Source organism: Lycorma delicatula, chromosome 4, assembly GCF_047948215.1.
Source record: "Lycorma delicatula isolate Av1 chromosome 4, ASM4794821v1, whole genome shotgun sequence".
Classification (NCBI taxonomy): domain Eukaryota; kingdom Metazoa; phylum Arthropoda; class Insecta; order Hemiptera; family Fulgoridae; genus Lycorma; species Lycorma delicatula.
Window position 1 is genome coordinate 150,305,939 of NC_134458.1, and position 13,394 is coordinate 150,319,332.

The 13,394-nt window shown below is 29.3% G+C and overlaps 1 protein-coding gene across 1 annotated transcript in view; it reads right to left on the reverse strand.

The window, feature by feature from the left end:
• Positions 1 to 274: 274 nt before the first annotated feature.
• The window catches only part of LOC142323954 (putative phospholipase B-like 1), a 39,359-nt gene continuing 26,239 nt past the window's right edge, over positions 275 to 13,394 (reverse strand). Inside the window, exons 7-9 of the mRNA XM_075364363.1 lie at positions 12,629 to 12,808; positions 9,748 to 9,918; positions 275 to 700 (exon numbers count right to left, since the gene is read on the reverse strand). Coding sequence (XP_075220478.1) covers positions 445 to 700; positions 9,748 to 9,918; positions 12,629 to 12,808 — 607 coding nt within the window. The 3' untranslated portion in view covers positions 275 to 444. The remainder of the gene's footprint in view (positions 701 to 9,747; positions 9,919 to 12,628; positions 12,809 to 13,394) is intronic.

A 13,394-nucleotide genomic window follows, 5' to 3' on the forward strand; every position in this document is an offset into this window, starting at 1 on the left:
AATCTTCATTTAATTTATAATAAAATTACTATAAAAATGAAGTTATTGTTGTATTGTCATTATTGCCATTCAGTATAGATTGCAATGAAAATAAACTATTTTAAGTATTTTCTAACCTTGTAAATGGTGGTAAACCTTGAGCCTTGTGGTCACCATTTTTTAACTACCATTTACAAGACTCAAATGAGACAATGTTGAGTGAAAAAATACTTATTATAGTTTGTCATCATTACCCATACCCCTTTAAACATAGAAAAATAAGTAAAAAAATATATTAATAATCAGTGTAGGATAAGAAAAAAATTCCCACAGCAACACTTTTTAATCGTATATAACTAAAAATACAATTTTACATTTAATATTTTCACACATTAAATCTAATAAATGTGATGTTAGATACAGATGAATATTAAATTAAAACATTCATTTCAGTAATTACATTCTTCACTTTACCCATGATGTAACTATTGGTTCAAAATTCCATTCATCAGGTTGTCCTAAATGTGAAACAGTGTCTTTAAAATCACTTGTGCTCCATTTAAAAACTGGTAAGTTTGTTCCTGCTGTGGGCCCACTGACAGCAACAAATTGCAGAGTTTTTATTAATGTAGAATTGGTTAGTTTTGCATCAGTTGCACCACCAGATCGATGTCCGAGATATGGTATAGGATATGTTCCATTTGCTGGATTTAAATCGTGCCTTAAAAATAAATATGCTATTATTTACAAAGGAAAAATTTTAATAGTTTATATTACTGTTGTATCAGTGTTGATTATCATATTCATTATCAGTATTGATACTGGTAAAGTAACATTTTTTTTTAAACTTCTTAATCTTCCTGAAGATTTAGCTAAACTGTTTGTTATCCTTACCTTCCCTCTTTAACTGAAGTAGTAATATACAGACACCAGATCAATGTGCAGTATGTATATTATAAACATAAATCATATTGTGTATATAATAATTATATATTATAATTATTATTATATATTATAACTATTATATTGTGTATATTATAGTAACAATTCATTTAATTTTGTTATAAAAAACAGTACTGTATTTAGTTTTGAATTGAATCATTCTATTAAATTAAATGTCCAATTTACTCCTCTGTAGCTTACTGTTGTAAACTATTTAGTCAGCACTTCATTCTTCCATTTTCTCTTATTATCCCTGGCGTGGAATGATTGTTATTATTAAAGGGTTTGTCAAATAATCAGACCACCTAACAATCAAATATGTATTGATATTGAAAGAAACATAATATATCCCTCTCTAATAAACTAATCTTACATTACAGTTTATTTCATACTTATGCATACTTTTTGAAGTGAAAACTTCTTTAGGTGTGTTGTGCGGAGATTTTGGGATAGACTTTGGCATGGGAAAAAAAAGAGCTGACTGATAATCAAAAATCATCATGAGACGCTAGAGCTATATATATATTATAAATGGGTTAGTTCTCACAAAATACAACAGATGGGGTTGATGTGTGACTGCGTACTTTAAAATAGTTTAATACAAAATTTTTTTTTTTAAATTGTTGGTTTTAGCTAATTTAGAGATGAAATAATTTTTAACAATTAAAAATTAATTTGAATTGATAAAATATTTATTTTTAGCAATAATAATTTATTTTAATTAAATAAATACCTACTTAATAATTTTGAACTCTATTAAAATAATCTTACATCAATCAACGCCATCTCTTGCATTTTAAGAGAATTAACCAACATCAGCACTATCTATATTGTACATTCTAAAATTCTAAATACATGCAATACAGAACAGGTAGTACATTCTAAAATGCAATAAATTATACTTCTATAAATACATATATATATGCATAGTACATGCAATGCGGTAGATAAAGCATATATTTTATACGCCATTTGTGGTATTCAAAAGAATAAAATTTTTTTTTTTACATTTACAATTCCTAATAATTTACTTATAGTTAATTCACTAAATTTTATTATATATTTTTATTAGGATAATTCAATTATGGAGGATAATGAAGATAGCAGTCAGAATTCAATTAACCGTCAGCAAAGAAATACAGATGAATAAAGCAATGATGACACTTATAAAATGAATAAAAAAAATGAATGTTCAAAAGAATTACAAAGATTATATAATCAGCGATATAGGGAAAGTCAAAAGTGAACATTTTCAGAAACAGACATGTCCAATGAAAAAACCAGACAAAAAGAATTATCAAAATTTTTCACCAAAACGTGCTAATGAAATAGGATGGCCAAATTTATTTCAACTTTGTATAAACTAAAAAATAAAGAAGAAATATCTCTTGAAGCTGTTGCAAATTTACACTATATGGTAAAAAGTACTTTAATTAATCAGGATGCAGTTACACGTGCAATTTATTTTAATAAATTAGTTAATGTAATTCTCAAAATATTGCAATCAAGACGATAGAGTCCTTTCAAAAAATACAGAGTAATTTACTATTTTAAAAGAATTGAATTCCAACATAGAGGGAAGCCCTCATGCTCACATTTTAGCATGGCTTGATCATGCTCCTAAAGATGCAATTAATGAAGACTACAAGGCTATAGAATTTATAGATCGTCTAATATCTATTTCAGAATCAGATCATCTAGTTATATTAAATTGCAAACACAAACATATTTTCACGTGTTATAAAAAAATTATTTTGTTCATACAAGGAGAAGGCACATTGACTTTTTTTTAAATGATTTTTTGAAGTGAAAATTTCTTTAGTGCATTGTCAGAATTTTTTACATATGAATTACATGGGAAAAAAAAATTGCTGACTCGTAATCAAAATCTGTAATGTAACGCAAGATGCTAAGCATATAAATATATGAAAGAAAAAGGCATAGAGCGAGAATATAAGGCATAAGCGAGAATACGCATATATGAGTGTATAGTATAATGTGTAGTAGCAGAGGATGGGAGTTGGGAGACAAAACTGCTGGTGATTCACTGAATTATTGTGAATAATCTCTATCGCTCATAATAATAAAAATATATTTTTTTATTGAGTTGGATAACATATGTGAAGATTTTCAACACCTAATTTATATGCATTAAAAATCATTAACCTTGAAAATATTCTCAGTAAAGATTGCTGTTTATTGTTAAAAAATTACTTTATGTGAAATATTTTGGTCCTGCAAATCTGCGGGGGGGGGGAATTTTGCTCGTGCTAGTATCTTGAGAATGGCCGCTAGACGCATGGGACTAGGACCTATCGTTCTGGGTTATCTCAAAGCACCCCGTTCAGTTTAGCCTTTCAAAATTACGTTAAAAATGCCCTAGAATGCACCGTTTTTGAGATACCCCCACTTTTTTTTTAACGAAAGATATGTCTGAGAAATCACTTTTCTTATGTGAAATATAAATAAAATAACATCAGCTGTCAATAATTAGGTATCACAACTATAAAAAATAGAAAATCCACAACACCGGCTTTCGCTGAAAGTAATGATGACTGATTGATGTACAAAATCGTTATAAATTTACAGCGTTAACTGAGTAGCTGTTAGATTATAAAATCCAACAATAATTTTGAAGTTTGAATCGTAAATAATGATCATTACATATATTAAATAATGATCAATGATATATACACACATCGCTGAAAGTAATGATGACCTACATCGTCATCATAATTTTAAAATTAATTAGGCTGTTTGCAGTTAAAACATATGTTTTACTATGAATTTTTCAGTAAATCAACTGTTTCAACATGTGAATACACATTCATCATTGAAGTAGCGTTCTTTAATGTATTAGAATAAACCTGTGAAAAGAGATGTGGAGGTTCAATAGCCAGTTTCTTTGTTGTAATTTTGGAGGCATCTCAAACCTGTGTTTTAGTACGTATTTTGCAGTAAATCCACTCTTTCAGCGTGAAAATTTAATTACAAACAGGGGATATTCGTGGAAAACACACGTTCAAATTGTGCGTCAAATTGGTTCTAGGGGTCAAAGGTTATAGTGGCTATTGAATGTAAACATTATATGCTACTTGTAATATATATTCATTTGAAACTATTGCAATCCCATACAAGCTTTCACTTCGGCCATCTGGTCTTAAGCACAGATATATTTTTTTCATTAATTCACTACATAAGCTTTTGAAGCTTGTAAATGAGAATATAACCTGACTTATATGCAGAATCTTCTGTATGAAAGAAATTACCACTTCATAGAAGTTGGTGTTTTTTTATTTCTACTACACTGAATTTTTATTGGAGGCAGTATTTATGTATTGCTGGAGGCATTGAAAAGGAGACAGTATTTATATATTTTAATACTGATGTAACTTCCAGGCTGATAACTTACAGGGATAATCACTTCTATATATTAAAAACAGAAGATGACTTTTATTTATAATAAAAGTATAACTGTTGTGTCAATACACACAGATTACAGGGTTTTTCTGATTGGTGTACCAAATAATTTTTCTAATTAGTTGTGTGTTCCTCCCAGTTTGTATAAGTTTTGATTGATAAAAAGGAATTTCTTCAATGTTTGTTAATGGGACTACAAAACTAAAATAAAATTCTTTGTAATATAGAAAAAATATTAAAATAAATTCAAGGTGATCATTTGCAGTTTGGCAAGTAATTACCATTAAAATGTTACACATTTGAATACATTAAATCCTATATAGCAAAATAAAGGTGTTGTACTACATCTCAGGTTAATATTTTATGAAATAAGTGGATCCCCAACTGTCTGCATGTACTATTGGATATAATTTATCTTGTGTAAGAATTTGATTTTTGATATCATGACAGGTGAAAAGAATGTATGCTGTTTGTGTTGAGTAAGTTTCCATGGTGATAATGCAGAACTATTTAAAAACCAGGATTAAGACAATATTTCTTACACGATATGCACTCCTTAGATATCCACTGATTACTTTATATTTTAACACTTGAATGAATTAAGAAAAAAAAAACCTTAGAATCATTAATTAGGCCCCTTTCACTCAAATTCTCATCTACTTTGCTGTATTGCAATGTGTCCAGGCAATTTTGTTTCATTGTCTTCTGAAACATCATTCATTTTCTTATATAGACTTCAATGACCGATCTACATAACAAACTGAGATGTTAATTTCAAGAATCAATAATTTTATCTATTTTTTTTTCTACTCTGTAAGTACTCAAAAAGTTTTCTTTACCAACTTTTTGGATATGGTATTACTACTGGACACATAGTGTGAGTGGGGAGAATGAAATTGGCTTTCTTTATTTTGAGGTATGGGGAGTATGAAAATACCATTTACATAAATTTTGGTTTCCGTATATAATTATTTGTATTGGTCTACATATAAAATTTTGTGGCTCGAAAATCTCCAAAACTACTAAATCAATTTCATAGTAGTGTATGAAGTTGTGCATGTGAAAACTTGAAGATTGGTTGAGTCGTTCTTGAGTTATTGTCAATTTAAGTCTGAAAAAATTTGAGTGAGGCAAGCATTACATACTTTGAGGGTCATGGTACTGAGTATGTGTTTATTATCTAAGAGTTATGTTGACTGTGTAGTGGTATATTTTTCATATGTGCTTGTGCAGTGAGTCACAGTAGTGGGTGATTTGAAACTTGATGCTTGTGTGTAGTAGTGTACTGGTTATTCGAATGTACTTGTATGTAGTGGTTGTACTACTGGTTGAATTTTTGATTGAAAAATAGTGAGGATGTCTGAATTATTAACTTATTACTGATTTTCTTGTTACAGTACATTAAAAAATTTATTTATTTATACTTGTGTGTAGTTTTATTTTATTAATATGTTTCATAATGTTTATTTATGTATGTTTATCTATTTCTTAATTTTTTTTCTAAAATTTTGTATTAGAATGAGTTGATACTTTATCAAAAGGAAACAAACTAAAATAACTTAACCTAACCAAATAAGTTGGTCTTATTCTCTCAAAAGAACTGTGCAAGAGTTTCTTTAATTTTCTATAAAAGATTTTTGTACACTTAATTGTAAACAAACCTGATGATATAAGAGCAGGCAGGGATATCTGTATGACTTTAAATACAATTAATATGCAGTAATTGGAGACTTTAAAAACAGTATGAAAAAGATATAGAAATAGCCTTGAAAAAAGTTTTCCAATGTCAAAAGTAAATCTAAGAATTGGAAAGTTGTAGAAAATATTTGAGATAATGTGATCGAGAAATCATAGAAAAACAAAGCAAAAAATGTATTACTAAATGTGAAATATTATGCAAAAGCTTAATATAAAAATAACCTTAAAACCATATAAATGCTCCCATCTATTCATGTGATACATGTTCAATTCTAAAATATGTTTTCTTAGTTACCTTCTGTGAGGACCAAGAGTAAAACTGTCAATCCTGAATGAAAGTACAGGAAGAGATGAGTCATCTTATATGTTAAGAAATTGGTCATCTTATCTGTTAAGAAATTGTTAGGAAAGGTTTTTAGCAAATCTGACTGTCATTACTAAGGGGAGTTGGTTGCAGTGACTCCAGCTACCTCAGGTTAGGAAAATTAGTTGGCACCTAGAGATTTCATTTATGCTATGAAGTGGCACTCAGTGGAATGCATTTGGCTCCCCATTGCAGCATGTACAAAAGGAATTGAAGAATGAGAATTAATGTGGTTGTTCTTTGTTGTGGTGATAGAAATGGTTGAAGACTTTGATGAACTCCCTCTATTTTTTTTATTCCTGAGACACATGGTGTCTGTTTTGGTACACCTTCCATGTTTGCAAGATGTATTTGTTTTTGGTCGATCTTTTGCAAGATAGAGAAGATGGCATGTAGCACATCATCAAGGGTTCAGGAATTGTACACAGACTGATCTATCAGTTTAAAACCAGTAAGTTACAGTTACCATGCTGGCTATGATATCAGCATCTGCCAGTGAAACAGTGATGAAAACAAGTATTTCACTGTTAGCTTATGTTCCATGCGATATTGCTCACTGGTGGTACTCTAATGCAGCAGAGCTCAAGAAACTACCTATAACATCTCTGAGGAGAAAAGTTACAACTACATTATCCAGTAGGTTTTCAATTAAGTTTTGTGACTAGCATTGCACAGATTAATAATGCAAACAGTTAATTTTGTGGGTTGTAAGTTATGGTTTAAACAGAATAGAAAAAATGCATGTAATTATTTTTATAGAGCAAAACTAGATCTATATTTAGAGAGATCTAGATTATATATATATATATATATTTAGAGAGAGAGAGAGAGAGATCTAGATTTGTTAATTTGATGGTAGAGCATCAAACATTCTCTTTTTTGCAAGCAAAGTTGCGTGGAAATATTTAATTGGGAAATTAAATTGGGTTATGGAAATTCATTATTGGGTTATAAGAGCTTTTGTTGTACAACTATCCATCTTTTGTTGTTATAGATCCAGGATAATTCCATTTCCAATTAATGTATATTGAGCTACCTTCCATTGCCTCCCTTAAACAAACTGAGGTTAAGAATCCTGAGTATAGTTTATCACATACACTGTTGGAGTTGTTAACAACTAATGATCTTGGTAACTAATGCCATGAAAAAGCAAAGAACTCTTCTCTTCATAGGTATTGCGCACGTAAATTCAATAGTCTGGTTACATTTTTGTTCAGGTTATAAACTTGAAAAGATTTATTATATTATCAAAATGGTAAAACTTGCTTTTTTAATCTTATATGACCATTTAGGATCAATTTAGTCAGTCCATTATCCAAGTCTCTTCAAAGGGACTGTTTGGGTCTTGTGGTCCTCCCAGTACTTTTTCATACATTCTAATCTCTGTGTCCTTTCTGGTGTTGAAAATGTTCGTTTTGTGAGTTTCTTTCTTGCGTGTGTGAAGCGAGTGTTTTTATCCTTGATTTTTTTTGTTTAATCTTATCTTGTTCTGTGGTGTCTTCTGGTGTAGGGCCAGTTTCTGTCAGATCCTGTTTTATTTGTATCTGTATCCTGTCTATGTTTTTTTAAGTCGAGATTGTGCGTACTTGCTGTTTCAGAAGTCTCGAATCTTGCATTCTCATAACATGTCCAAAGAAACTTAGTCGTCTCCTCTTACACATGGTATCAGTGATGGGTTCTTTGTATCAAATTTGATGGGCATGATCCACCACTACCCATCTTTCTGGTATTTTTTTTGTTGAGGCAAGTACTTCCAAATCTTCTTTAAATTTTATGGATTCTGTCGATCTGATAGTTTGTTCAGATGGAAGAGTGTTTCTGCTGCATATGTAACGGCTAGAAAAAACTAACTGAAGAAGATCAGATTTTTGTTTTATAACTGTGTTGTAGTGTCTTATTTTTGCATTTATGGATAGACATTTTTACTGTAGTTATACCAGATTAATTTTTGTGCTTTAGCTAGTTTATTTGTTCTTGTTTGGATTGAGGTTTTTTTTCATTTAGGTTGTTTATTATTTCTCAGAGGTATTTAAATTGGGTTACTATTTTGACTTTATTGCTGTTTGTTTTCTTCTTCTTCTTCTTCTTTTGTCTTTGTCTCTACAGCATAATTTCTGACTTTTTGAATATTTTGAGGCCAGTTTTATTTGCAATGTTTTAAAATTGTCAGCAAAACCAAGGCAATTTGTTTTGATTTTTTGGCCTATTTTTATTTTGGGAGTATTTTTTGAGCCATTCCCTCATTGCCATTTCCAGAGTGCAATTGCATAATAGCAGTGAGAGTTCATCACCTTGGTGCAGTCCTGTTTTGATTTCAGATTATTCCAAGAGTTCATCCCTGAATTTCACTTTTGACTTTGTGTTTATGAGGGTCGTTTTATCAGTTTAATTTAGGACTAAGGATGTAGTCTTCAAATGTTTTCACCATGTCTCTGCTTCTTTTTTTTATTGTAATTAATTATTAGAGAATCCATTTCTTGAGACTCATGATCTGGTCTGGACAGCTCCAGGGTCTGAAGCCTCTCTAACATTCTCCTAGTTGTATTTTGAGATGTAAACCAATTCTCTTGATGATTCTTGAAAGAATTTTGTATGTTATGTCTAGCAGTAAAATTCCCCTGTAGTTGTTAGGGTCTGTTGTGTCCCCTTTTTTGTGTAGCAGGTGTATGAGGGCTGTCATCCAGTGTTCTGATAGTTCTTTGATCAAGATGTTGACAAGCTATTAATGAAGGGTGATTTTTGCTGATCTTCCTTCATGTTTCAAGATCTCTTCAAAGGTCTGATCTTCTCCTGCCGCTTTGTAAATTCTTCACCACACACAGTGCTTGGTAGACTTCTTTTATTGTGAAAGGGTTGATGTTTTCCGGTGGTGTTATTGGGGTGTCAAAGTTTAGGAGTTTTGTTGGTTCTTCTCAATTTAGGTGTTTATTGAAATATTTGGGTAGGATTTCCATATTGTCTTTATTGTTATGAGCCAGATTATTGGTTGGTTTTTATTACACAAATATTGCTTTTATTGCACACAAAAAATACAACTTAAGTTTCAAAATCACCAAATTGAATTTTGGTTATTTTTTCAACAATTGTAATAATTATAACAACATTATATCTATATTTTATAGCTTTTTTATTTGCAAAATCTGTATATTCCTAATGTTATAGTATATTGTCAATGCTTGACAAGAAGTAAATTGACAAATAACCTTCAATAGAATTTCTGGATTGAACAAATTATTGTCTATTGCAATTTTGAGTAATACTATTTGTTTTTTTTTTTAATAAAGGAGACACAATTATATGTAAAATTTTTACTTGTTTTATTATTTGCCTAAATAAGTTCTTACCTTGCAGCAATTGCATTAGATGCACTGTATGGTGGTGAACACTCACAACTTGAAAGAGGATCATGTTTGTAGTCATTTGACCGCATAAATGACATTAATGAATCCATGGTTTTTATTTTTTTGTGATCTCTCTTCATTATTTTTGCTCTTGGAGCACCATCATAACTGAACCTATAATACAACAGATTATAAAAAAAGAATCTGATCAAATATTTCTCATACTATCACATTTAACTCACTCTAATCCCTTTTTTTAGTATATTTTTACCCTATCTATATAATCCATTAAGACATTAAGAAATTCTGACTTTTTTTTTTTAAGTACCTTAATGTATTATAAGTTATATAATTTTAATACTTAGTTTAATGTAAAACTTTAATTTGATAAAAAGAAACATCTGTAAGGGCAAATATAAAAATAACAGATTTAAAATAGTAAATGATCATCCAAAAGATTGTTATTGGGTGAAAAATTTTTAATTATAACAGAAATGTATAATACCATTAAACCTTTACTGGTAGCTATTCATTAAAAAAGCTCTTTTTTAAGATTGACGATATTTAGGTTTTCATACTCTGAAACCATTCACCACCTCAAATAACAAAAATTATAGCTAAATTGGTTTTTGGTAAAATAGTTACTCCTCAAAGCAGAACAGAGAGAATGATATATTGATTTTATATCATTACATTAACAAGTAAAAATAGAAATTTCCTGGACTTAAGAAACAGCAAATACCTGCCTGAAATAGAGTTTTTTTCAAAATTGATTTTATGGGCACCAAAAATTTGATTTGTGCAGCATACTATTTTACCAGATAAACATTTCCCTATTCAAAATATTTTAATTCATAGAATCAATAAGCTGGATGAAAGACTAAAACCCAAAGCAGATGGAAAATTACTAAAGTTTTTAGAATTCCACAAAACTCTAACCAGACATTACAATTTGGCTAGTGTTTTTGTTATCTCCTCCCTCCCATTACTAAACATGTCGTAAAAAGACTGCAAACTGAAGAAATTTAACTACAGTATTCTATTGAACATTATTATACAGCAACATGTAAGACCTACTTAAAGATAGGTCTTGACTACAATGCTGTGCGAACCAAATGTACACTGCCTCTTTAAATTCAGCATTTTCAGCTGTTTTCATTCTCTTTCTGATTGTTACATTACCATCAGTAACTTCCACTTTACTCATAAATTCTTCTATTTTTATCAGCATTTTTTTTTTAATATCGTTTACTGACGTACAAGGGATTCCGAACTCCTGTGATAGTTTAACAGCACTTTCACCCTTACCCTTACGCAAGCATTGAAGAATCTCAAACTTTTATAACATCCACGTTTGCTAGACATTTTTGCTCCTTAAGTACAGTATACAGTAATAGGTATGACACTAGTACAAACAACTGACTCAACACAACGCAAAGTTCACTACTGTAATGAATTTCAGAAATGGAAAGAGAATGATATAATACAGAATTTTTGTTAAGAGTACTGTGTAAGAAATATGTAAACACTGATTAGATAATAGTGCCCAAATGAAAATGTTTATACGAATGAAAGATATGTAAAATAATTTTATGAGTTCTTTTCTCACGCGATTACTGTAATTTATACATAATGTACAGTAGGCTCATATAAAACCATCGGTCGCAATTAAATGCATGCTTTTGCTGTAGGCCTAAACAGGTATTGTACTTTTTATTAGTAATTAAAAATTAAATTTACTTTTGTGTATCAGTATTGTACCTCTAAAATATAAATCACAAATTTGCCAGGGGGGTGATGAATTACTGAATGAGATGAATTAAAACAGGTGACGAATTATTGGGGTCCTACTGTATGTAAAACACATTGTTAGGGATGTAGGATGAAGGGAGTATACCGAAATGAAACAACTGTCACTAGATAGGGAATCTTGGATAACTGTATCAAACCAGTCAAATGACGGAAGACAAAAAAAATTATTCTATTATTTTTGCTGGTTGTTTGTTATATTTATATTTTATTATTGTTATATTATGATTTTTAATAATTTATGGTGCTGCTGCTCATTTTTGAGTGAGCAGTATTGACTAATTAATATTAAGGATGTCAGCTGATACTAAGTTTTAACTCATTTCATCAGCCACCTCAAAGTGTGCTAGATCTATTCTTATCTATTATCACAATTTGTTTACATTCCTTGGTGGAAATGAGTGCCGATGGATATAGGGTGGCACATAGATTTCGGCCTTGGGTTCTTGCATCGGCCTGATTTCTTTTCCTTTCAAAATATCCTGATCCTTTAAAAGGCTTTTTGAGATTCATAAAACAAAATGCACTTAACTATTCACATTTTGTATATATAATTTTCCTGTCATTCTTAATAATCCTATAGAAAATAAAAACTTAACTGCAAATAAAAACCCATTAGAGTTAACTTATTATGCTGATGTAATTAAAAAAAAAATAAATAAGAAGTAAATGTTATTAAACATTATTATTACTCAAAATTATTATTATTCAAAACATTATTATTATTATGATTCAAAATTAAAGAATGAAATAAAATAACTATGCACTACAAGTAACTATGCTTTTCAATTTGTCTGATCAGTTTGAACACTTGCTTGTAAAATTTGTACTCTAAATTAAATAAAATTTATGTTACAATTAATTTATAAGTGTAAATTTAGTAGATTTATGATTTTGTATTATACAAACCTATCCCTACCATTAATTTTAATAAACATTTTTCACTGTACAGGATTACAGTAAATACCACTTAGATTCTTCTTTTCTAAACAATTATAAATACAGTTTTTCAGTTATTCAGCTTCACATGTGCTTAAAATTAACTTGTAATAAACTAAAAACATAGTCACTTTACCATTTTCCATATTTTGACACTAGTTTGTCGTATCCACTAAGTTTGAATACGTCCTTATAAAATGGGATGTTGTAACTTGGCCAGTAAGTTTGTTTCTTCAGTAAAGATGTTTGATCTTTTGCATTTATATGGCCAGGTATTTGTTCTAAAATCCAAAGAAGTCCGTTCTTTGGTGGTTTCCTAATAAAATAAAAAAGAACTCAGTTTTGCATGTTGATATAATGAATTTTAAGTTATTTTTAATATTATAGCTGTCATTTTTGATAATATTACATTAATACTTTATTTTACTAAACATTTACTAAAAGTTACAAATTTTTACTTTTTGTTATTTACTATTTCCTATATGATTATATCAATATCAAACACAAGATTAGAAATTATTTTTACTTAGTAGGTTTTTTTTTAGTGTTATCAACAGCAAGCCATTATTTTCAGACCTCTTTTTTAAAGTAATATTTTGGTGTTTAAGATGTAAAATTTAAAATGTTTGTGTTGCATAATGGTTAAAAAAAGATTTTTTTTAAATTTTAAAATATATTTTTTAATTATCTTTAATTTATCATAAACAAAAAATCTCAATAAAAAGCTCTGAATACGATGTCTTGTTATTGAAAGCAATAAAAGTTTTTTTTTTATGAAATAATAATTTTAAATAGTTACGAATCTTATAAAACAAATATTTAATTAAATTATTTCTCACTTTCGTTAACCAAGCCTGATTTGGGATGCTCTATTCTTTGGCATTGTTAGGCTATTTTTAAAG